Here is a 26,983-nt window from a genome sequence, read left to right as displayed (position 1 = left end):
CTTCGAAAAAATGCATACACCCATCTCTTCAACTCCTCTTGTGGATTCTTAGTCTACATATACAGCCTGGACATGAGTGGAGTGCTGATGGGAAAACTGGTTAGGGATTCTCTCTTTACAAGTCCCACACAGTCTACTATCTTACCTTATACCATGACTGTCTTTGCTCCCGATTGTTTGTTCTGTGCTTTGGGGGCCTCTGCTCAAAGCAGGAAACAACAGGAAGAGTACCGTCTAACAACCTATTACACATATCATGGCCTCAGTCTATTTTTTTCAAATTTTTTCTCTTGAGGCTTAAGGCAACCCAGGATGTTCATGGGCCACATGAGCTAGGGACCTGTTCCAGGGAGTATAAGACTCTGGCTAAGTTGTTCACTTAGTGGCTAAAAGCAGATAGGAGCTCAGGTGTTGGTGCAAATGATAAGAGCGAGCCACGGTTGTACTAGGTGAGTGTTCAGTTATCAGGAGCAAAGGACAAGCCAAACATGGGAGATGAGTGAACCTGTTAGAAGCTGACGAGGTCAAGATCATATTGGCAAGTAGGTGTGGCAGTTAATGAGCTTCTCATTACCATGCTCTACTCTGCTGGCATGGGCCACTCAATGGCAGGGGGCACAGTCAGCTGTGTGAAAGCACAAGGTGGGCATGGACAGTGCCATTTTAAATTGTTCAGGAGCCAGTCAGATGAGCCTTTTACTTTTTTATAAAATTCCCTACTAATTGTGCCTTCAACAATAAAAAAGGGTGAGATCATTTTCAAAATGAGCACCAATTTGGTGTCCAGCATGGGACAGAGAGAGTAGTAAGAGGATACTACAGAAGTGCATTTAGATTTGGTATCTCTAGCTTAGCAAATACCTGCCCTAATTAGATAATCAGTTTTGCCTATAATATGATTTCCTTGAGGGCAGGCCCCACACCTTTTGTGGTACTCCCACAATACCTCCACACCGGTAGATGCCAAGTGGATACTCAATGATTTCTGATTTACTAAAAGCTTTTTTTTTTCTTATTTAAAAGCCCTTATGATTTCATCACATACAAATTAAAAGTACAAACTCTCTTGCCTAGTTTTCAAAGCACGCTTTAATCTCACCGGAACTCACCTGACCTGTCCTATTTCCCACTGCTTCTCTACATATGTGCTGTGCTCTGCGAAACCAGTTTTATACTTGCTTCTGAACACACCTTTTTCTCTTGGTCGTAACATTTGCACTCAGAAAAAAAATTCCCCCCCTTATAGAAATCCTACCCATCATTAAAATCAAGCTCAGATTCCACCTCTTTTAAAAAGTCTTCTTTGTCAGTATCTACCTGAAGAGATCATTTCCTCACACTTTGGTCCATGCCCTCAAAGACATAGCAATGAGTGACCACCAAACACTGCCCAGGGAATGCCTACTCTATGGATGTTTGGAACTTTTATTCAAATTTCTGCAGATATCCTACTCCTATAACTTGCCAGTAAACCCCTTTAAATCTAGGACTTGATTGTATGCAACAACCCTTAATACCTTAGATATCTTAGAAGCTCCCAAAGTTTATGACTTCCACTATAGCATATGATTTATCACATAAGATGTAGTAAGGTTCAAATTCAAAAGAGGTCACTCATATACAATAATTTTTTAAAATTGTGAACTTTAATCCATTTAACCACATCTTAGAAGCAAATCAAATCAACAAATATTTATCAAGCTAACCATGTGCCCAGCATTATGGTAGGTACTGTAGAGAACATGATATACAGTAGACTCTTGTGAGAGTCTGAATATACTAATGGACAATGGCCAAAGCATATATAAAAACAGACTCTGATCTACCACTGCAGCAACTAGTCCAGAAAGGCAAACACAATCCCTGCAGCAATCAACCCAAAATGGTCAGGATTTGGTCAATAAACTGCTTAGTTTTTATCCCATTTCCAAATTAGGATCAACCAAAGAAAGCCAAATATGTACCCTAAACCAACCACATAGGATACCTTGCTTCCAGTAAACCTGCCTCCAGCTTCTATGTCAACAACATGAAATCAGCACATACCTGAAGTCTTTTCTTTTCCACTATAAAAAACTTATATTCCCCTGCCTGCTGTTGAGTCTCTATCACAAGTGATGGTGGCTGACTGCCTTGCTACAGTAAGCTTTGAAAAAATAATCTTTGCTTGTTCTCATGTGGGTGTTCTTCATTTACTTCCACTCTTGGAATTTACATTATTATTATAGGTGGTTTCAATTACTAATTTAGAGACCCCAAAGACTTATGACATTGCCATTTGTATTTCACTAGGGCTCGAATTTGAAATGTAGTCTTTGAGACCAGCATCTGGGAGAGTAATCTAGTGACTTCCCTGTACCATACACAGCTTTGCTTTTATATCCATATTGTGGCACATATTTACTGGGGAAATTATATTGTCTAGAGTACATTTCGGGAGATTCTTTTGAAGGTATCAGACTTACTACCTGATGAATCTTAAGGGTCTATCTACTATTGAAAGATTTCAAAAGAATGATTGACTTTAAAGAGTATAAGGAAATTAATCAAATTAAAAGATCAAGTCCATGAGACTAAGAAAATAGTGCTACAAACTGACAGAAATGGAAACTCAGGAAAGGAAGTAGGTGCAAGGAAAAGATCAAGAGGATGTTCAAATTGGCAGGATGTTCAAGTTCATTAAACAAATATTGACTGCCAACTCTGTGCTAGGCACTGTTCCATTAATACATGTTGGGAATAATAGTGAAAAACAAAACAGACCAAAATCCCTGCTCTTGTGGAACTTATATTTGAAAATGCACAGTTGAGAGCTGATGAGGAGAGGAAGATAATACATGTTTCTAAGACTTATTCACACTGAGATAAGAAAGACTTTGACGTTACTGAAGATTCAGCCTTGGGCAAGATATACACACAGGGACACAAAAAAGGAATGCCTTGAGATAGTCAGGATGGTGCCACAACACAGAAACCACACCAAGGTCTATTGTTACAGAGCACTCCAGCGGAATTTCCCTCAACAAGCCCAGGGAAAAAATGCTAATGCAAGATTTAAACTACATTTTGAGACTACCTGAAAACAGCCTCCCCAGAATTACTTTATCCATCACAAGAATATCTGCAGCATTGTCCTTTAGCAGATGGTCTGGAAACAGGTGGTAATAATGGTAACTAATATTTACATGCATTTACAAAGTGCTATCATTTGCATTATTTTAATTGAGAAACCCATATTTATATTAACAGAATATGGGCACAGTAGAGAGTAGAATAATCCTTAAGACTACATGACAAATTATATTCAGAGTAAGAATTAGAACCCAAATTTGCTGACTCTTAGATCTTGAGAGATTTATAATGCTATTACTTTTTCAGACTATATATATGTACCATAAAAAATTCTTAAGCATATTATGAGCCTGATACCCTAAAGAATGTTAATAAAAGAATAAACTGGTAATGGAATAATTTGATTAATGTCTCAACCAAATTTTCCCCAAGTAGCAACACCAAGTAAATGGTTAAGATTTTTCCACTCTGCACAATAGATTTCTGAATGATTTATTAGAGGTATTCGACGTTGATAGTTTATTAGACACTGATTTGATCAATTAAAAAATGTTCCTTAGTATTGTTTTACCAGTCATTAGAATATGTATCCAGTTTCAGTGGAAACAAGACTTAAAAGGTAGGGGCTACATCATGACTACAGGAGTAAGAAAATTTAATTTCTTCACACCGTCTGAGATGCTAAAAATGCACCTATGGTAGACAACTCCATAGAGTTACAGAACCCTTTTGGTTTCGTCTTTATTTTCTAAATGCAAATCAGGAGGACAAGCCCTCTTTCTAATGGCATATTCAAGATATTTGAGGAAAATACCTACAGTTTAATAATTCATAAGATTTGTAGAGCTCTGACTACATGCCATAAATTGATCTAAGCCCTTCACATTTGTAAACTCATGTAATCTTGGCATACACACAAAAAACCAGAAGGGGCAGGTACTATCTTATCCTCATTTTCTAGATAAAGAAACTGAAGACGTTTTAGGTGAGGGCCAGGGAAGTGAAGTACTCTGCCTAGAACAAGCTTGTAACTCCAAAAGCTGGGATCTAGCTCATTTTATTGTTTTTTGTTGTTGTTTGCTTTTTTGAGACAGAGTCTCACTGTGGCCTGGGCTAGAGCGCCGTGCCGTACCCCACGGCAACCTCTAACTCCTGGGCTCAAGCGATCCTCCTGCCTCAGTCTCCCGAGTAGCTGCGACTACAGGCGCACGCCACCACGCCTGGCTATTTTTTTTTTCTATTTTTAGTTGCCTGGCTCATATTTTCCTATTTTTTAGTAGAGACGGGGTCTCGCTCTTGCTCAGTCTGGTCTCGAACTCCTGACCTCAAGCGATCCTCCCCGCCTTGATCTTCTTGAGTGCTAGGATTACAGGCGTGGACCACCACGCCCGGCCTGGTATCTAGTTTATTTACAGAATGCTCCAAGAGTCAAAAGTGCTCCAGACTACTTTGCCTTCGGTCCTCTCCTCGAGAAAGGAACAGCCAAAGTTTCCTGTCCGAACTCGGTATGGAACGGAGCTGCCAGCTTTCGTTCTAGGGCGGTCCCTCTGGGAGGTTTCGCTATCCCTTGTCCTTCGCTCTGCCTCACACACCCCGCTCACCTCCCTCTGCTCCCTCCACCTCGCCCTACTTCTTTCCTTCCTATCTCCACTCCTCTTTCGCATTACCGCGTCTCTCCTTGCTCCGTGCCCAGCATTTCCCGCCGGTGCGCTCGACCGGGCCAAATCACGCCGGAGGCTCGCCCCGCGCAGTACCGGGTCGCACCGCCGTGACGTAACCCGCGCGCCGCTGCCGACGGGCCGGGGGGCGGGACGGCGGGGCAGGCCGGCCGGGGGCGGGGCCGGGGCCAGGGCCGAGCTCCGGGCCTCCGCGGCCATCGCTGTCTGAGCGGTCCCTTCCCCTCGCCCGCTCCCCGCCCCTCTGGGCCGAGTGGAGTTGGGTGGTGTCGGTGGCCTCACCCTGAGGGGCAGGCAGCTTCAGGAGCTGGGCGTCCAGCGCGGCGCGATGTCGGGCGCCGTGATGGCTCTGTGAGTCCGAGGCCGCGGCCGTGGCGCTGGGCGGCTGCGGGGCCTGGCCGGGTCCGCTCATGGTGCCGCCACGACGCCATCGCGGGGCAGGAAGGCCAGGTAGGCAGGCAGGGAAGGGCCCCGAAATCACCCGGAGCCCAGACCGGGACCGAGTGCCCGCCAACAGCCCCACCTCCGGCTCTCGGTGGCAGTCGAAGTTCCTGGACCGAGAGACGGTGACGGTCCCTAGGGGCGGAGCGAGCCGGAGGCTGACAGGGGCGTCAGAGCCCAGTGCAGACTGGCAATTGAGGACGCTGCCCGTGCGCTGTCGCTCGGCTTATCTCCCTGGGGAGGCGTCACTGACTTCGCCTTTTTTCCCCTCTAGAAAAGGGGGCGGTTTCCTTTTACCAGCTGTTTCTTCACTCCCCTTGTGAATTACTCTTTCGATCTAAAATAACTAGATGTAGTGACAGGGGTGGGTGGGGGAGAGTGGAGGATTCTTTTCCTATACCGCGTGAGCAGATTGGAAAGGTGCCTTCAAGACCCACAACAAATTGCTGCCTCTCGAATAGCAAAATTCCACTCAAGGAGATCAGGGACAGAAAAGACACTTTTAGAAACAGGCGCGTGTCTAGACACTATCCCTGGAGTGGATTCCTCTGGAGGGAGAGGAGAATGGAGTTCTGTATTTGTGAAACCCGGAGAAGCTGTTTTCCAGTAGTGAACTACTCTTAAATACGCCGTATGTTGAATATTGCTGTTCCCCCCGCCCGTGTCCCCTGTCCCTCTCTGAGTATAATCTGAAGTGTATAATGGATAACATGAGTCTCGAGAAAGGTGTCAATTATATTTAACACATTTTGGTATTTTTCTTTCATTTACTTTCAGTTTGAGGGTGAAGGGTAAAAAAATGTAACGAATCTTACCTCCGGTTGTTGATGTTTTGTGGTTGCTTTTAGGTGTGCTGAGTTCTTCACTTCCTTTTAGACTGGGATCTGCCAAGTTTTCAGGCATTGCTCTTGAAGATCTCAGAAAGACCCTTAAAACAAGGTAAATTCCATGCTTTTATATACGATGTAACTTTCATACTGAACATTATTCCTAACTAATGTCAGATGTGTTTCTCTTATACTTCTTTTCTCATTTTTATATGGTTATCTTTTTAAAAAGCATCTCTAATGTGATCTGTATTTTCTAAAAAACAGACTGCAAATGGTGTGTGTCTTTATCATGAACCGAATGAATTCCCAGAGCAGTGGTTTCACTCAGCGCAGGAGAATGACTCTTGGGATTGTTATTCTCCTACTTGTGGATGTGATATGGGTTGCCTCCTCAGAACTTTCTTCGGTATGTACCTCTTGTCCAGGAATGATATTCTGCTATGGTACTAGTATTACTGTTAACCTGTAGTCTCTCTAGCCATTACTATCTCATGCTTACTAAAAGCAGTATTTTAAATATTGTTAAATTATGTTTTCTTTGATTTTGAATTAGTGTCACTTCAAGTTAAAACTGAAAGGATGCTCTTTGTTGTCATTTTACAGTTTTTTTATATCTTTTAGGGATGATTACTTAGACTATGTACATATTTTCTTAATATTTGAAAGTGTTTTTTGGCTTTTTTTCTAAATTCAATTTGTTTCTGTAAATATTATTTTGTAGTGAAACAGCTATCTAGAATGGGCAAAACAATCTGTCATCATTTAGTAGAAAGTAAGAGTGCATTTAGACAAATGAGTAAAAGTAATAAGAGTTTCATGTACAGGTCACTATGATGTCCATGTCTGGATACAGGCACATTTATATGTTTGCTGACTGAAACTTTATTATGAAGTGCACAGTATACAATGATTATTTATCTTCAGTTAAATTTTGTCTATTGATGACCTATTGATAGTGATGTGGTATTTTGAATTCACAAGCGAGTTTTTCTTTCTACTTGTATACTTTATTCTTTTTGGTCAGTGATCCCTATTAAAAGACAGAAATGACTGCCTTTCAGCTTACACATTGCAATCTTAAGGCAAATGTACAGAAGGAAACTAGCACTTATAAAATGAATTTAAATGTCAAAAGAAGTAGTTTGATACTGCAGGTCTTCTCACATCACAGCTAAGTAAATAGTTGACATTGACATTGTATCTTATGAATAAATAATTTTTTAGCCTTTCCAGAATTAGGCTCTGGAATACACTAGGCCATTTAAATTATTCTATATATTCTTTTAGATTAACGTTTTGTAGTTTTACCTCAAAGAAATCTCTTTGATGTTGACAGGGAACTAAACCTGCATTTCAAATTTTATTTTAGGTTTTTTTTTTTTTTTTTTTGAGACAGAATCTTGCTCTGTCGCCCCAACAGCCCCAACTAGAGTGCAGTGGCATCATCATAGCTCACTGCAACCTCAAACTCCTGGGCTCAAGCGATCCTCCTGCCTTAGCCTCCCAAGTAACTGCAACTACAGGTGCACACCACTGCGCCAGGCTAATTTTTCTATTTTTAGTAGAGATGGGGTCTCGCTTTTGCTCAGGCTAGTGTTGAGCTCCTGAGCTCAAGTGATCCTTCTTCGTTGGCCTCCCAGAGTGCTAGGATTACAGGCATGAGCCATCATACCTGGCCTTATTTTTTCGTTTTAAATAAATAGTTTGTTTTTTATTTATCAAGTAATAAAATTTTAGGACATTAGCTGTTCCACAATGTAGTCATATTTCAAAACAACAGATTGTTCACCATATATATATATATATATATATATATATTCACACAAACACACATACACACAATTTGTCAATTAGAAATACATTTTAAAATTCTCATCTTCTATATTAGATAGAAAGTTTATAGATAATGTTTAAAATTTATGAATAAAAGAAATAGCATTTTAAGAATATCATTTAGAAATATGACGGCAAATACTCAAGGAAATATTGAAAAAATTAAAGCTGGGATGGGTGACAGTAGGGTGGGGAAGGACAGTGCAAGGTACCAATGTTTTTCTTTACTTTTTTTTTTCTTTTCATTTATTTTTTTCTTTCTTTGTTTAAGCCCTCTAAACAGGAAGTGTTTTTCATTGTAAGTCTTATAGTATTGTTTTATTTCTTAAACCATGTAAATGTATTACATTGATGAAAATAAAAATTACTTTAAAGACAAAAAAATATGGTTTAGGATAAAAGAGCACCTGATTACATTATAATTTAGCAATGCATATCTAAGCAAGTAAAAAGAAAAACCAACTTGTCATTTGTGGTAATCATTTCACAATGTATACATATATTAATCACCATGTTGTACATGGTAAATAGACTCAGTTTTTGTCAGTTATACTTCAATAAAGCTAGGGAAAAAACCCAACTTGTCTTTATTTTTTAAAAAATAAAATATTTTAATTAGCCAGGCGTGGTGGTACGCGCTTGTAGTCCCAGCTACTCAGGAAGATGAGGCAGGAGAATCACTTGAGCCCAGCAATTTGAGGTTGCTGTGAACTAGGTTTGATACCACGGCACTCTAGCCCAGGTGACAGAGTGAGACTCTGTCTCAAAAATAAAAAAAAAAAGTAAAATGTTTAGTAAGAGGATATTTTATAATTTCGTTATCCAAGAGCATATATAATGTGTCTGGTTCTTCAGCCAGATATGCTCATCAGACTTTTGATGTATTATGTATTTCAAAAAGAAAATCAATCTTTTTATTAGGGAAATTTTCTAATATCTACAAAGTGGAGAGAATGGTGTAATGAATCTCCGTGTATCTGTTACTTACCTTTAACAATTATCAAATTTTGCCAATCTTATCAACTCCTCCCCCAAACTTTTTTTTCCTGGAGTATTTTAAAGCTAATTCTAGTCACATGTCATTTCACTCATAACTTCTTTCCTATTCACTTTAAACTGAAAATGACTTTTAATTCTTTAAACATAATCCTTATGCCATTAATATATCTAACAAAATTAACTGTAATTCCTAAGATCATCCGATATCCAGTCCGTATTTAAATTTCCCTAGATGTGTCAAGGACATCTATTTCTTTTAAGATTTGTTAGGATCTCTGCCAGACGTGGTGGCTCATGTCTGTAATCCTAGCTCTCTGGGAGGCGGAGGCAGGAGGATTGCTCAAGGTCAAGAGTTCAAGACCAGCAGGAGCAAGAGTGAGACCCCCATCTCTACTAAAAATAGAAGGAAATTAGCTGGACAACTTAAAATATGTAGAAAAATTTAGCCAGGCATGGTGGCACATGCATGTACTCCCAGCTACTTGGGAGGCTGAGGCAGGAGGATCGCTTGAGCCCAGGAGTTTGAGGTTGCTGTGAGCTAGGCTGATGCCACTGCACTCTAATTGGGGTTGTTGGGGCGACAGAGCAAGATTCTGTCTCAAAAAAAGAAAAGAATAAAAGATTTGTTAGGATCTATTGCACTTGTTATATCTTTTAAGTCACTTTTATTCCTTAACTGTATCCCTTCTTCTTTTTTTTTTTTTTTTTTTTTTTTATGTCATTGATTTGTTGGAGGAAGCTAGGTCATACATTCTGGATTTACCTGATGACTTCCTTGGGATATCGTTTAACTTGTTCTTCTTTTTCTCTTATTTGTTGTAAATGGTAGTGTAGTGTAAAGTCTTGATTTAGGTTTAGTATTAAGGAAATACCCTGAATACTAAACTGAGTACTGAGTACTTCCTATGTCATCCCAATATGAGGCACGTACTGGCTGCAAGTCTCGCTTTGGGTGAAGCCAATTTAAGCACTATAAAGTTCCTCATCAACCTTTAGATAATGTTGACTATCCATATGATTACTGCCCAGATAGAATATTCATTAGGGGTTAAAAATGGTGATTTTTCTAAGAGTCATTCCTTCTGTGTTTATTAGCTGAAATTCTTTAAGGAGAACTTTTCTGCAACTACTGTTTGGTCATCCTGAAGCATGGTTCATGTAAAGGTTGGCTAAACTTTGGATTTTTTTTTCTTCATTTATTTTAGAATAGAGTTGCCTAGCAACTTCTGATAGTAACCATTGAGAGATTTTTGAATATCATTATAAATTCATGGATTTTTATATATTTAATATATTTCACATCATTGCAGTTATTATTCCTTGAAATGCTTAAACTGTTCTATCTTTGACCAGTGGGAGCCCCTTCAAATGGGCTCTAGGGTCCTTTTACTATGACCCCATTAATCTTTAACATCTTATTTGCTTTCCAGCACAAGATGTCCCAGGCTTATCTTGTATTTTATATTTCCTTCCCCATAACTGGATTTGGCCGTTTCTTCTAAGAGCCATTGTTTCTTTTAGTATAAAATGGTACAGACTTTTCCCTTCCAAGTGAACTTCTAAAGAGTTGAAAATCCTGTAGTAGCTTTATTTTGGAGGTAAGTAATAAGATTTAAGGTTATCTCATACTTGTCTATGTAACTTTTTCCTCTGCAGTATGTTTTTACTCAGTACAACAAACCGTTCTTCAGCACCTTTGCAAAAACATCTATGTTCGTTCTGTACCTTTTGGGCTTTATTATTTGGAAGCCATGGAGGCAACAGTGCACAAGAGGATTTCGAGGAAAGCATGCTGCTTTTGTAAGTTTTTAATTTTAAGTGTTTCTTAGGAAGGGGGTATATTTTTTCAGAGTTTAAAGATGTATTAGTTTCTTTAAGGACAGTCAGATTTAAAGTTGTTCAGTTAAGTGAATGAAAATGATATAAGAAAAACCTTTTGTCCAAAATTTTAAATTTATTCTTCTAATCAACTTTGTATCAGAATATTTTGTGAGAACTCAAAAGTATATAATCACTTTCTTTCCTTTCTTTCTTTCCTCTGAGTTCTTAAGAATTGTTGAATTAGCCTAAATCAAATAATGTGGAGAAAGGAGATGAAAGTAAAGAATAAAAGAATATCTAGAGTCTTTGTCATTTGAAGATTGGATGAGTATCATCAAATTAGTTGTTAAGTTGACTGTAGAAACAAAATAATTCAAAGTTTTATATATTAAAATGAAAGCATATTTCAGGACATGTTTCAGATGTTTGGCTAATCAAATTATAGTTTTTCATTGATGTACTAAGTTATTAAGTATGAAATGTCTGATTTCCTTAAGCACTGAGTTTGACAGTTGATATCTCTGACATTTCATTTTGACACTTCTGGTTTTATTTTTATTGTGAAGGTACATCCTCAGTCTTTCAAATGCATGGTTTGGCTTGTGATTATCTTTCAAATTCATTTTTAGAGCAATTTTTGTGAAACCACTGGTAAGTCAAAAAAATTCATGTTATTTTCAAATATGAGTTCTATCGTGGAACCAGTGGAGCACAGATATCAACAAAGTGTTTGGGAAGGATGTGGCTAATGAACACATAATATGTTAATGGTTTGAGAAGTTCTGTTTTGGTGATTTTAATCTTGAAAATGAGCCACGTGGGTGACCTGAGACCAAGGTGAATAATGATAAACTGAAAGCAGTAGTGGAAGCGAATCTATCTCAATCCATGCGTGAATTAGAAGCAAGGTTTGACATTACTATTCCAACAATACTGGACCATTTGAAATAAATCAGCAAGGTAAAGAGGTTGGATAGATGGGTACCACATGAATTAAATGAGTGTCAGAAGAGAAATCATCTTGAAGCTTGCTGTTCTTTGCTGTCACAACACAAAGGCAAACCATTTCTACACCCCCCTTGTTACATGTGATGAAAAATGGATTCTTTTTGACAATCGCAAGCGTTCAGTACAATGGCTGGATAAAGATGAAATGCCAAAACACTGTCCAAAACCGAATATTCATCAACAAAAGCTAATGGTGTCTGTTTGGTGGTCCAGTGCTGGTATTATCCACTACAGCTTCATGAAACCTGGCACATCAATTAGCAACAGTCCCCAACCTTTTTGGCACCAGGGACTGGTTTCATGGAAGATGACTTTTCCTGGATCCAGGGTGGGGAGGTGGTGTGGAGCTCAGGTGGTAATACTCAGCCCATTTCCTAACAGGCCATGGACTGGTACTGGGCCGCGGCTTGGGTGTTGGGAACCATAGAATTACAGTGGATGTCTACTGCAACCAACTGGATGAAATGATGAGGATGCTTGCAATTAACTAGCCGAGATTGGTCAATAGAGCCAGGCCAATCCTCTTGCAAGACAGTGCTCAATCACATGTCACACAAACAACGCTCCTCACACTACAGAAGCTGGACTTGGAAACTCTGTCATCCACTGAATTTACCAGACCTCGCACCAACTGACTAGCACTTCTCTCAGGCTTTGGACCACTTCTTGCAAGGAAAAATATTCAATTCTCAACAAGCTGTGGAAAATGCCTTTGATCGCCACTCACTCTCCAGCCTTCTTCACTGCTGGCATAAACAGCTACCGTTAAGATGGCAAAACTGTGTTGATAGTTTAGGCACACACTTTGATTAATTGTGCTGCTTCTTGTTCGAGATATAATAAACTACACTTTTGATTTGAAATCAGACATTTCTTATTTAATGACCTAACAATCTAACTTGCTCATTCTTAGTATTGGAAGAAATGTTACTTTATACAGTGATATATCTTCCTTATAGAAGTAGAAATTTTGAATTTTTGAGAATGGAGAATATAAAACTGTCCCTTATATTAATCCTTTTAAAAATTCTCTTTCTTTGTTTTTACTGTGGTAAAATATATATAATATAAAAATTCACACTTTAACCATTTTTAAATGTACAGTTCGGTGGCATTAAGTACATTCACTTTGCTGTTCAACCATCACCAGTATTCCTGTTCAGAACTTTTTCATCATCCTATACAGAAAGTCTGTACCCATTTAAAATAATCCGTATTTCCCCTTCCTTCCAGCTCCTCGGTACCACCATATTATTTTCTGTCTCTATTAATTTTTTTCTTTTGTATGTACTATTTTTTGTGGGTTAAAATGGTATTTCTTATCTAATGAGTACATTCTTGAGAAATGTACTCATTAGATTTTTGTCAGGGGCTCTTCAGTAATTGTTTTTTAGGTGAAGCCTAGAAATGTACACTCAAGTGCACATAGATATTTAATTTATAAAAAATGTGAATATATATATTTTTAATTTGTAACAGTAATATGTATACATTATAAAAATTATATATTGTATTATTACATGTAGGAATAAACTACATATGTATTAATACATGTACATTGTTGAAAATTTAGAAAATATAGAGGAACAAAAGGAATAAAATAGATTCTACTATCAAGGAATAACTGCTGACAATATTTTGACATATAACCCGCCATTCTTTTCATGTGTATTTTTTATTTTATTTTTTTACAAAAATGGTATTGTACTGTTATGTCCTATTTTATAACTTGCTTTTTCCACTTAATAGTATATAATGAAAAACTTTATAATTTAGAAAGTTTTTTTATAAATTTTCTATAAATTTCTATAATTTTTAACATGATTTTATTTTGCACTTAATATATTATGAATATCTTTCCATGTGAATCAATAAAACTTATCATCAGCTTTTCCTATTTTATTTAATTAACCCTCGACAGATTGTTTCTACTTTTACTTTTTATATAAGTAAGTAAGAATATCTTTATACTCATCTGTAGTTATTTACTTAAATTCCCAAAAGCATGATGTTAGATAAAAGAGTACTATTATTTTTAAAGCTTTTAATTCTTACTGCTAAATTACCATCTCCAATGGTTGCACTAATTCATATTTCTGTTAGCAATATGATTAAATAGTTACTAAAGAATGAATCTTATGGTTGAACCCCTTACCAAAATCCCAACATTTGGCACTTGGATAGGCATTTAATTTGCATATCTTAGATTACTTTTTCATATATTTATTGGATAGTAGAATTCTTTTGTGTATTGTCTATGTCTTGTCCATTTTTCTACATTGATTCCTTCTTTTTGTTACTGATTTATAAATGTTCTTTCATAGCATGGGCTCTACTGTTTGAATCTTGTTCTATCTCTTGCCAATTTTGTGACCTTGGATAAGTTATTTAAACTCTTCAGACTTTCAGCAGAGGTAATGTGATAGGCTAGCTGTGGGTATGAAATGAAATCATACTTAAGTAGCATTAGCACAGTGGTTCTCAAAGTGTGGTTCAGGCCCTGAGATCCATTCAGAAGGTTCTTGAGATGACAACTATTTTCAGGATAATACTGAGATGTTACTTGGTTTTTTAAATAACCCACCCACCCATCCTTTCCCTACTTAATCTGGAATGTTATAATAGTGTTGTAAAAAGGGCATATGCTTTGACATTAGACTAACTTGGGTTTTAGTCCCTGCTCTCAGGATTAAACATTTCTCAGCCTCAATTTCCTCATCAATAAAATAAAGATGATAACGCCTACCTCTCATTGTTGAATACTTGGCATTAGCTGCTGCTAGTGTTATTATTAATAATAGTTATATTCTTATAGATTGATTCTGGAGTTTTGGTTTTATTCCTTTGAGTTACATCTGACTAGTCTTATAATATGAGTTTAATTGAATTTTATGTTCCATTATCTGTATTTAGTTTGCAGATGCTGAAGGTTACTTTGCTGCTTGCACAACAGATACAACTATGAATAGTTCTTTGGTAAGTGCTTCTTTTCTTGTCAGGAATGGAGCAGGTGGAGTTGAGCATGGCAGGAAGAATTGAAACATCTTTGATGGCACCACAGCTACATGGTGATATAGATATAGCTCAATATTGGGTGCTGGCCATGAGAATTGTAATTTGGTACGTTCTTTTGGATACCTGGGGCCTAATGGTAAGCAATTTAGCTACCTCTGAGGAAAGAGGGAGGGGAAACTGGTTAAGGAGTGAAAATGGTAAAGGACAATCACCAACTCTTTCACTTTATGCACATTATTATTATCATTAAGAAACAAATGTCGGCCGGGCACGGTGGCTCACGCCTGTAATCCTAGCACTCTGGGAGGCCGAGGCGGGTGGATCGCTCGAGGTCAGGAGTTCAAGACCAGCCTGAGCAAGAGTGAGACCCCCCGTCTCTACTAAAAATAGAAAGAAATTATCTGGCCAACTAAAAAAATATATAGAAAAAAAATTAGCCTGGGATGGTGGCGCATGCCTGTAGTCCCAGCTACTCGGGAGGCTGAGGCAGTAGGATCGCTTAAGCCCAGGAGTTTGAGGTTACTGCGAGTTAGGCTGGCGCCACAGCACTCACTCTAGCCCAGGCAACAGAGCAAGACTCTGTCTCAAAAAAAAAAAAAAGAAAGAAACAAATGTCTATTTGGCACTGAGAATATATATGCAAATTGTTCTTTATTTCCCCACAGATTTTTTAGGGTGCCTAATATGTGTTAAGTACTTGTTCTAGGCTCTAGAAATACAGTTATGTTATAGCGTACCCTGTGTGTGTGTGTGTGTGTGTGTGTGTGTGTGTGTGTGAGGGGACAGGTAATAAACAAATAATTAACCCATTCACTTATTTCACGTATTTATAATATAGTTGGAGAGATAGTATCTAGAAATCTGTCCTTTTTAGACATCACTAAGCCATCTCTTTAAAATGTACTTTTAATGATAATTCTTTTCCTTCCAAACATGACATGTTATCTTAGAAAAATTTTAAAGTTACTATAAAATTTAATATCCATTTGTGAAGCATTCACTTGGTGACCTTATTGACAGTACAGTTTTTTCTTTGTTTTTTAGAACTACAATTGCACACAGGGTAGGCTACTAGGTACAAAGAGTTTCTTTTCTCTGTGATCTTAAGTGTTGACAAGATAGTTTAATATTACTTATTACTTGTCTCTGTCAGTGTGGAAGGTGTAGTTAAGATGGCAGCTTACTCTTCTGACTACTCTTCTACTAATTCTTGCTATTGTCTGTAGGATGGATATGTCAAATTGCTGTAGGCCAGATGCTGTAATGAAAAGTTCAATGTAACAAATAGACTATGTCTATTTCTGGACCTATTGTCTGTTTATGTACTGAATATTTTTTTATTGGAAGAGTTCTATACTAGGAGCTAAAAGAGTAATCAGAGAAATAAAACAATTTTTTTTCTGTTAATTTTGAAGAAACAGCCTAGTTGGAGATTTGTGCCTTAAATATAGGTTATCTGAAATCATTTGCAAAAACAGTTGAGGAATTTAGAGCTACCTAAAAATATGGACTTTTGTAGCATGGTTAGGCAAACCTGACTTTGATTCTTTTGTCTACCACTTGATTATTTTATGTCTCAACTTCTAGAAAAGTTCCTTAAGATAGCTATTTTATAAAGTTACTGTGAGGACTAATGAGAAATGTATGTTTAACTGCTCTGAATTTGGTACGTAGTACATAGTAAGAACTGATAAGTGGCAGGTATTTTTTTTGTTGTTATTATCGATTAATCATGCAAACGTTTTCAAGAATTTTAGTTTTTTGTTGAATCTTCTATAATAAGAGTTAACAATTCAGTAAATATGAATACATGTTATGTGCCATGTGTTCATCATCTACCTGCCCCTTTAGACTACATGATCATTGAGGAAGAGACTTTGACTTCAGTGCTTGACATAGTAGGAGATTATTACGTATTTGTAAAAAGAATGAATGAAAAGGAATGGGAGATAATCTATTAGCTGAGAGAGAATCTGTTAGCTAAGAGAGAGATCTGTTTTTATTATATTTAAATATCAGATATCATAATATGTCAATGCTATTATATTTCTTTTTTTTTTTTTTCTTTTTGAGACAGAGTCTCACTTTGTCACCCGGGCTAGAGTGCTGTGGCATCAGCTTAGTTCACAGCAACCTCAAACTGCTGGGTTCAAGCGATCCCCCTGCCTCAGCCTCCCAAGTAGCTGGGACTACAGACATGTGCCACCATGCCCAGCTAATTTTTTCCATATATATTTTTAGCTGTCCAGATCATTTCTTTCTATTTTTAGTAGAGATGGGGTCTCACTCTTGCTGAGGCTGGTCTCGAACTCCTGAGCTCAAACAATCCGCCCACCTCGGCCTCCCAGAGTGCTAGGATTACAGGCGTGAGCCACCACGCCCGGCCTATATTTCTAAACTTTAAGCTGATTCTTTTCTGTTATTGTGCCTGTGTAGATCAGTAGAGTTTCCTTTTTAAGTCTTGAAAATGCATTTTGGGAAACTTAATGTTGTTTAAACATGGTGTTCAACAACTGTGTTTTTGAGAGTATCTGTGTCTACATACTATCCATTTACATTTTAGCCAGTATATTAGCTTTTACACTTCCTGTTTATATTTGTTTCTATTATATTCCAGAGTGAACCTCTGTATGTTCCTGTGAAATTTCATGATCTTCCAAGTGAAAAACCTGAGAGCACAAACATCGATACTGAAAAAAGTGAGCAAAACTTAAAATTCCATAACTTAAAAATGGATAAAAAAAATTTAGCTTTCTTCTGGCTATCTCAAAACTTAGTGATTATGTGAGTTGACTGGAATCACATAGTAGCTCTTCTGTTCCATGAGGTGTTGGCTCACCCTGCAGTCTTCTGGAAATTTAACTGGATTGTGAATCTGATATAATCATTTTTATATTAATTCAACTGGAAATAATTTCTAAATTTCAGAAATCTCTATGGTATAAAATATATATATGATATATATATAAGGTGTATATTGTATGTATATAATCTCTATGGTATAAAATATATATGTAAAAATATATATGTATTTTTAAATTAACAATATCCTCTTAAACATACCCTCAAAGACCCTAATAACAGTTATAGGAGTTTTGCTGGTTCTGTGAATTTAGTGAAGAATGCCAGCTTCAACATTATTTATTTATTTATTCATAGTTTTTATTCATAATTTCTGTTGCAAGGAATTGACCTATAGAGGAATGTTCTGCATGCTTGCCCAGGAAAATAATTCTAATAAATTGGGTATCCATGAGGAAAAATCCAAATAAAAGTTTTATTAGAAATGCTAAAGTAATAATCATACTAAATTCCTGAACTAGGCAGTTGTGTATATGTAGTACATAGTTGTAGAAGCCTTGTTTGAATATTGGTCTCATTTTAAACCCTTTAAAACATTTTTATAAATGAAACCATTTTTTCCTGGTAACTCTTGAGTAAGCAAAGCTGCCTCTGGTTTTCTTTGACTGCCTTACTCTGATCATGGATGAATTAAATAATATGCATTTATCAGTAAATTAAAACTTGTGACTTTTGTTGGAGGGGAAACATTTAATGGTTTTGTACCATGCTTTTCCTTTTAAGCTCCCAAAAAGTCTCGTGTAAGGTTCAGTAATATCATGGAGATTCGACAGCTTCCATCAAGCCATGCATTGGAAGCGAAGTTGTCTCGCATGTCATATCCTACTGTGAAAGAACAAGAATCCATACTGAAGACTGTGGGGAAACTGACTGCAACTCAAGTAGCAAAAATTAGCTTTTTTTTTTGCTTTGTGGTAGGTCTTCTCTTTATAATATGTTTGGAACTTGAATTTTAAGGCAGTAAATATACCAATAATATAGTATCGAAGTGTGAACCTATTAGATTGTTTAATTGTAACTTTAAGCTTCGCTATCTGGCATCCCTGGGAAGTCAGAGTATCAATCAATGTTAGTAAATGCTTGTCATACCTTAAGGAGTTAGAACTCACTAAGTCCTATAACACTTGATTATTCATATATATACATATACATACCTGCGTGCACATAATTTGGAAAGTTCTTAAGAATTTGGCATTGCCTCAGGGTCAGAATTATAAACAGAGTTATTTTACACTGTGATGTATATGCAAGGGCTAGTAAATATCCAAATAAGAGTTTACTGTATGCACTGATTTCTCCAGATAGGTGTTTTTGCAGTTTCATATTAAATTCGTGTGAATGAGGTCAAGTATTATTTTAGCAAGTACTCATAGTAAATATTTGTACAGAATTTCTTGTAGTGGTGTTTGTAGCTTCTTTATTATTTTAATACAGAAACTGAAAAATGTGCTTAAGGTTTCATACAGAATAATGATAGAGCAAATAAAGTATTGTTATTTTGGGCTAAGCTGGGATTAGAGACTCGTCTGAGTTAGTGAGAACTCTAAAGTGTAGAATTTAAAAAATGAATTTTAGTGCTGTTTTATGTATTGGAAGTAGCCTAATCCAAGATTGTTTAATATGAGCCTTTAAGATTCGGATTTATACCAAGCATCTTAAAACATTAGATAATGCAATGCTAATGTCAGTATTGTTAGCCTGATTATGAAGTTTTTTTACTTCATGATTTTGCCTCTCATATTCATTGAATAGCCTATTTTTCTCTATCCCCTGATGGAGAACTTTAGTTCTCCCTTTAGTTCTCTCCCCCTTTAGTGGGAGAGATTAATATATTCAGCTATGCAAATTGAAAGAAAATCTTTGGGAGTTGTAATATGATAATTACATATGTAATAAAAGTAGTTTAAAGGCTCATATATTTGGATTATGTTATTAGTTGTGATTTCTATTTGCTTGTTTTAAATGAATGGTAAGGCAGGGCTCAAATTTATTAGTTACATACTACCCAGTTTTCAAAGGAGACGTGTAAGAAAAGCATCTGCAGTTGGCCCTTGAACAATGTGGAGGGTGGGGCACCAATGCCCATTCAATCAAAAATCCATGTATAACTTTTGACCCCTCCAACATAATATATAAACTATTATTAGCTCACTGTTGATCGGAAACCTTACTGATAACATAAACAGTCGATTAATACATATTTTGTATGTTATATGTATCATATACTGTATTCTTACAATAAAATAAGCTAGATAAAAGAAAATGTCATTAAGAAAATCATAAGGAAAAGAAAATATATTTACTGTTCATTAAGTGGAAGTGATCAAAGAGATCTTCATCCTCATCATCTTCACTTTAAGTAGGCTGAGGAAGAAGAGGGGTTGGTCTTGCTGTCTTGGAGTGCCAGCGGTAGAAGAAAATTTATATATAAGTGGATCCACGTAGTTCAAACTCATGTTGTTCGATGATCACCTGTATATGGTAAAAGTTAAAACAAGGGTGAAAAGATAAGAGCCAGATTAAATGGGTAATGGGGTAGGAGCTAGCTGTGGCATGTGATGATTATATCAGGAACTTAAGTTTAAAAGAAAAAAGCTACTTCAGGTGAGCACACAACTCATCTGTAGGCAAAATGGCAGGAAAGCAAAAAGGAGAACCTGAGTGATGTAGCTTATTGTCTGTGAAAAGGAAGCATCTCCCTTCTTTGGAAAAGCAAACTTTTTCCTCACTTAAAACTCTGAGAGAAATGTGTTACATAAGTTCTTATGTAATAAAGCACTATTCTTTATAGCAGGTTTACAAATATGTGCAGATAAATAGCCTTTTTAAGATGTATTTTTTGAAATTATAATACAATATATCAATATATAACATAAAATTTACCCTTTTGACCATTTTTAAGCATACAGTTAGTGGCATGAAGTACATTCACATTGTCATATGACCGTCACCCCATCCAACCACAGACCTTTTTTCATTTTGCAAAACAGAAACTCTGTCCATTAAACAGTAACTCCCCATTCTCTCCTCCCCTAGTACCTGGCAACCACTGTTCTACTTTCTGTTGCTATCAATTTTACTATTCTAAGTACCTCATATGAGTGGTATCATACAGTATTTATCATTTTGAGACTGGCTTATTTCACTTAGCATAATGTCCTCCAAGTTCATCCGTGTTATAGCATGTGTCAGAATTTCCTTCCTTTTAAAGGCTGAATAATATTTCATTATACGGATAGACCACATTTTGTTTATTCATTTCTCTGCCGTTAGACACTTGGGTTACTTCTACTGTTAATAGCCTTTAAAAAAGAAGTCAACCTGAAATACAATGTGAAAGCAGAAAGCTAGGTTAGTCTTTGGTAAAGGCTTTTCTATGGCAAATCAGAGCGATATAGTCCAGTATACAGTCGGCCCCCTGTATCTGTGGGTTCCGTATCTGTGGATTCAGCCAACTGCAGATCGAAAATATTTAAAAAAAATAAAAACAAAAAATAACCATACAGCAATAAAAATATGAATTGAAAAATAATGCAGCATATAACTATTTGCATAGCATTTATATTGTGTTAGGTATAAGTAATTTAGAGATGATTTAAAGTATACAGGAGGATGTGCGTAGATTATTTGCAAAAGCTATGCCATTTATATCCTTATAAAATAAGGATACTTGAGTATCTGTGGATTTTGTTATCCCAGGGATGGTGGAGTCGTGGAATAGTCTTTGTAGATACTGAGGGATGAGCTTTTTGGAAACCTGACAAATAGAGCGATAAACTTAGATAAGGTTGAGAGCAGTGCTGTTCAGTAGAAGCATAACGTGAGTCTCGAATGCAGGCTACAAGTGTAGTTTTAAATTTTCTAGTAGAAATATTAAAAAAGTAAAAAGAAACAGGTAGTACTATCTTTTTATTTAACCTACTATATGCAAAATATCATTTCAACATGTCATGAATATAAAAATTATTAATGAAATAGTTTACATTTTTTTAATACTAAAATCTTCTACATCAAGTGTATATTATACTTAAAACACATTTCAATTCAGACTAGCCAAGTTTAGTTACTCAGTAGCCACATGTGTGTGGCAAGTGTCTAATATATTTGACAGTATAAGTTAAAGGAGTTAATGATTACTGTATTAGCCAATCCTCTTTGCATATCTTTTGCCTTATTAGGATTAATGGTGGTTTTTTTTTTCTGTAAAATATAATTTAGGTGAAAGTGGCTTTATCAAGAATATATCTTTTATTTTATTTTATTTTTTGAGACAGAGTTTCACTTTGTTGCCCAGGCTGGAGTGCAGTGGCCCCATCATAACTCGCTATATAATCTCGAATTCCTAGGCTCAAGCAATCCTTCTGTCTCAGCCTCCTGCGTAGCTGAGACTACACGCACACACCACCATGTCCGGCTAATTTTTAAAGTTTTTGTAGAGATGAGGTCTCACTGTATTCCCTAGGCTGGTCTCAAACTCTTGGCCTCAAGAGATCCTCCTGCCTTGGCTTCCCAGAGTGCTGGGATTACAGGCATGAGCCACTGTGCCCAGCCAAGAATACCTCTTATTATATATCCAAAGGAAATGAAATCAGTATCTTGAAGAGATGTCTTCCCCTCCATGTTTATTGCACGGTATTCACAATAGCCAAGATATGGGAACAACTTAAGTGTCAGATGGATGAAGAAAATGTGGTATATATACACAGTGTAATATTAATCAGTCATAAAAAGAAAAGGAAATCCTGCCATTTGCAATAACACCGATGAACCTGGAAGATACTATGCTAAATGAAATAAGCCAGACACAGAAAGACAAATACTCACGAATATGATCTCATTTATAAGTGAATTGAAAAAGTTGAACTCATAGAAACAGAGAATAGAATTGTAGTTGACAGGGGATGGGGGTGGGGAAATGGAGAGGTGTTGGTCAAAAGGTACAAACTTTCAGTTACAGGATGAATAAGCTCTGGGCACTAGTGTGTAGCATGGTGACTATACCTAATAATACTGTATTGTGTACCTGAAATTTCGTAAGAGAGCAAATTTTTTTTTTTAATTTTTTCCTTGAGACAGAGTCTCTTTTTTTTTTTTTATTGAGACAGAGTCTTGCTCTGTTGCCCAGGTTGGAGTGAGTGCCGTGGCGTCAGCCTAGCTCACAGCAACCTCAAACTCCTGGGCTCAAGCAATCCTTCTGCCTCAGCCTCCCGAGTAGCTGAGACTACAGGCATGCACCACCATACCCGGCTAATTTTTCTATATATATTTTTAGCTGTCCATATAATTTCTTTCTATTTTTAGTAGAGACAGGGTCTCGCTCTTGCTCAGGATGGTCTTGAACTCCCGAGCTCAAATGATCCGCCTGCCTCGTTCTCCCAGAGTGCTAGGATTACAGGCGTGAGCCACCTCGCCTGGTCCAGGAGAGCAGATTTTTAAGTGTCCTCACCCCCTCACACACACAGAATGGTACCTGTGGGTGATGATGGATGTGCTAATTTGACTGTGGTAATCACTACTTAATATGTACATATATATATGTATCAAATCATTATGTTGTACACCTTGAACATATATAATTTTTATGAATTAAATATCTTTTTAAGAAGAATATCTTTTGTGATAGTTTAAAATGAATTATCACTAATGAAATAATGAAATATTAATTATTTGATATAATTAGATATAATTATTAGTAAGTGGTTGTCCTCAACTCTGAAATAATGAAGAGGGATGTATGGATAATTTTTATTGGAGAATAGTCGAGATGAGTCTTCTTTTGTGATGAAGGCTCCTTGGAAACAAGACCCAGAGAATGGAGTGGGGAGAGGGAGAGAATGGGAAGGTCATTTTGGAAAGAGTTCATAGCTAATGAAGAATTCTTAAGGTCTTTGAATGCCTAGTACCTATGTGATCTATTTTTATTTCTTTATCTTGCATTAGCAGGGACCAGTGAGATTGTTGGAAAACAAACACAATATTTAACTATTAAATTTGTAAGAGAAGTAGGTCAATAAAGCTAACTATCACCCTATTAGCATTATCTGTTCTAGGAGAAAGTCTTCAAAAGATAATTAAGGGCAGAGTCTGCCTCTTTTGTAGCACTTCAACTACAGGCAGATTGTGGCTGCTATTGCCATATATGTTTGATATTGCCCATTTCACCAGTTGTTATCATTTTGATAGGCAAGCAAAATCATCTAGGAAGTCAGAGGATTGCAAATGGAATCAGAATCATGTTGCCACAGTCTCACTCTGGCTGAGTCTTGAGTATGGTATCCACTGACTGGAGACTGCTGGACTCTCAGCCATCTGCTGCCTTCTGGTAGTGCTCCATGATCATGTGTCTATGCTGCTGCTTTGCAGTGTAAATGCCAGTAATCATACTGTACACTTAGCTACTGAGAGAGATCGAAAGATGTCCCTCTCTTAATAGAGACAAGTCGTGTTCAGTGGAATAACTCTTTTAGTCAATCTGTGTAAGTAACAGAGACACCAAAATTAGGCTAGCAGTTAGTTTAACTTAATCGACCCAGTAGTCCACTTACTTCTTAGTATATACGTTAGTGACATGTATGTGTATACACACCAGGTGGCATGTACTAGAATTAGAATGTTCATAGCAGCATTATTTGAAATAGTAAAAAAGTGTTCATCTACAAAAATAATGGATGAATTATCAGTGAAAATAAATGAACTTTGGATACACACAGGCCAGCTTTCATCAACAGAAGTCTTATTTCTTATTCCCTAAATCAAAGTAGGTACAGGATTGGAAATATAAGAATATCCTAACCTGGATGAGCAGAAGAGAAGGAAAAAAAAAGTCCTCGTAGCTGGAAAACTTCCTTCACTGTATCCAAAGTTATAAGAACTCATTGGGTTGTGCCTCTAAAGTGAGAATCAGAAAAACAATCACAATCAGTAAAGTCACAATTTTCATAGGACATTTCTAAATTTCCAAAGTGATATAGCCTTTTATCTATCAGTCTAGCTAACTATCTAGTTCCATCCATCTCCATGAGCATCATCTGATTTAACAGAGTTCTCATTATGTCGTATTCATCTGTACATATTTTAATATTTGAGAATCTTCCCAAAGTTAAATTTGATTATAAATTTAAGAGTCTCATCAGTACTTGGATAAAGCAAATTTTACTCGATTTTATCTTCATTTTTTAAAAAACCTGAATGCTAATCATTAACCAACTATTGTTGGTTTAACTATTGTTAAAATTTTTAAGGGAAATTGTGTTGCAGGTTCTCAGATCTGATTATAAATATTTGTCCTTTTGGGAGCCTGTGATTTTTTTCAATACAAAGCAGTTTTTAAAACCTCTTGTGATAACAGTGTTTAGAAGAAAAACAAAGGAGGGGACTATAAATTGTAATGACAGATGTAAACCTGTCTTTCAATAAGAGTTAACTTTGTCTTCTTTTTCTTTAGTGGTTTTTGGCAAATTTGTCATATCAAGAAGCACTTTCAGACACACAAGTTGCTATAGTTAATATTTTGTCTTCAACTTCTGGTAAGAAATTTGTTTTCAAAATCTGCATTATAAATCTATATATGTATTTCTGCTATATATGTATGTACATGTACAAACATTTTTATCTTGTTATAACTTACCACATTAGTTCTAATGTACATTAGCCTATTATAACTGCCTTTTAATCTTTATACAGTCGTGTTCCACATAATGATGTTTTGATCAATACTATGGTGGTCCCATAAGATTATAATACCATATTTTTATTGTAACTTTTCTATGTTTAGTTATACAAATATTTACCATCGTGTTACAGTTGCCTATTAGTGTTCAGTACAATAACATGCTGTACAGGTTTGTAGCCTAGGAGCAATAGGCCATGCCATGTAGCTCAGGTGTATTGTATGCTACACCATCTGGGTTTGTGTAAGTACACTCTATGATAGTTGCTGCACAAGGACATCATCTAAAGACACATTTCTCAGAATTTATCCTTGTCATTAAGCGTGACTGTAGTTTCATGCCTTAGCCTATGCTATTTATGTTCCTTCAGATACTTCACAGTATTTTTTATGTAACAATATATTAAAGTTTTATAGGCTGGTTTAGTTGTCTTTCCCTTCACATATCCTTTCCAAAGACCTTTTTCTAGACCCTTTAGCTAAATGTAATTGCTTATTTCAGAACTGTAATTTGCCCTATGATAGGTGTTTTATATTTAAGATTAAATCACTTTCCAAGTCTGGAAAGTAAACGAAATATTTTTAAAGCTATAAAAATAACTTTTCCACACAGGCTTTATCGTGATGAGGTCAGAATGTTATTCTGAATCCTCGATTTAACTCATTAGTTTAAAATAAATAGGACTATACTTGACCTGTAAATAAACATGGTTTAGTTTAGAAGCTGTTTTTATGTATGAACTTTGAACATTTCAGCCTAGGTAACTACAGTCTTATTCTTAGTTATTTAAGAATGACAAAAAATAGTTTAAAAGTTAGGTATATAATTTACTTATTTAACACATTAATTGCCATGTGAGTTGTATTTAACTTACGCTAGTTTTGAACCTGGGGTCTCATGAAGCAAAACCTGGGCAAAACCCTGCAGTTGGTTCATGAAAATCTTACTTGTTGATATTCTTATTGTTACAGTTAGTATTGACAATTTACTTCTAAAAATGTGAATTAAATGAATAGAAGTCAATAACACATTTTTCATTAAATTAGAAAGGATCATTTTGTTTTCAAAGCTTTTATTCTGTTTTCATAATAAAACACCATGGCCCCAAGGAAAAAAATTTTTTTTTTAGTGTGGCAGTCAATGTGTTAAACAATGAAGTTGATAGTAAACAACGTTAGCAGTATTTAAACTCATGTACCTTTTTTTATCCTTTTCTCTGTATAGGACTTTTTACCTTAATCCTTGCTGCAGTGTTTCCAAGTAACAGTGGAGATAGATTTACCCTTTCTAAACTATTAGCTGTAATTTTAAGGTAAGAATATAGCATAATAGCTAGCTTACTCTGCTTGAAAATATGATGTTAAATTTCTGGTAGTGGTACAGGAGAGTTTATATTATAAAAGCAAAGGAAGATGAGGATAAAAGAAGACTTTAAATGGACATTATGCTACTCAACCCTGCGTCACATCCTGAACTAGTTTTCTAAACCTTCCTTGCTAGGGTAACCAGATGGAAGGACCCCAAGGCAGCTTTGGTTCCTATTCATGTGTCTGTAGACTTACTAAGTATTGTACTTATGTTCACATTTTATTGAATGTGGAATCTTAATCCTTATAATCTCCCAAGTTTCTATTTCCTTTGACTAAAACAAATTCCCCCTTTTGTTCTGATTTTTATTTCTCCTTCTACTTCTCCTAGAAATGTGACATTCAGTCTTCTCTAATTAAGCCTCAGGTGATCTTTCAGTAATTTTCTG

The 26,983-nt window shown here is 36.3% G+C and overlaps 1 protein-coding gene across 2 annotated transcripts in view; it reads left to right on the top strand.

Annotated features, from left to right (window-relative positions):
* Window positions 1-4,791: 4,791 nt before the first annotated feature.
* SLC35F5 (solute carrier family 35 member F5) overlaps window positions 4,792-26,983 on the top strand; it is a 41,251-nt gene continuing 19,059 nt past the window's right edge. The window contains exons 1-9 of one of the 2 annotated variants that reach the window (XM_045560264.1): window positions 4,792-5,198; window positions 6,038-6,128; window positions 6,284-6,425; window positions 10,508-10,651; window positions 14,594-14,656; window positions 17,313-17,394; window positions 18,281-18,471; window positions 25,002-25,083; window positions 26,452-26,539. In XM_045560264.1, coding sequence (XP_045416220.1) covers window positions 5,159-5,198; window positions 6,038-6,128; window positions 6,284-6,425; window positions 10,508-10,651; window positions 14,594-14,656; window positions 17,313-17,394; window positions 18,281-18,471; window positions 25,002-25,083; window positions 26,452-26,539 — 923 coding nt within the window. In that variant the 5' untranslated portion in view covers window positions 4,792-5,158. Of the gene's footprint in view, window positions 5,199-5,555; window positions 5,821-6,037; window positions 6,129-6,283; window positions 6,426-10,507; window positions 10,652-14,593; window positions 14,657-17,312; window positions 17,395-18,280; window positions 18,472-25,001; window positions 25,084-26,451; window positions 26,540-26,983 lie in introns of those variants that run through there. The other variant, XM_045560265.1, reaches the window with a different exon arrangement.

Source organism: Lemur catta, chromosome 8, assembly GCF_020740605.2.
Source record: "Lemur catta isolate mLemCat1 chromosome 8, mLemCat1.pri, whole genome shotgun sequence".
Lineage (NCBI taxonomy): Eukaryota > Metazoa > Chordata > Mammalia > Primates > Lemuridae > Lemur > Lemur catta.
This window is presented reverse-complemented; position numbering and strand designations above follow the sequence as displayed.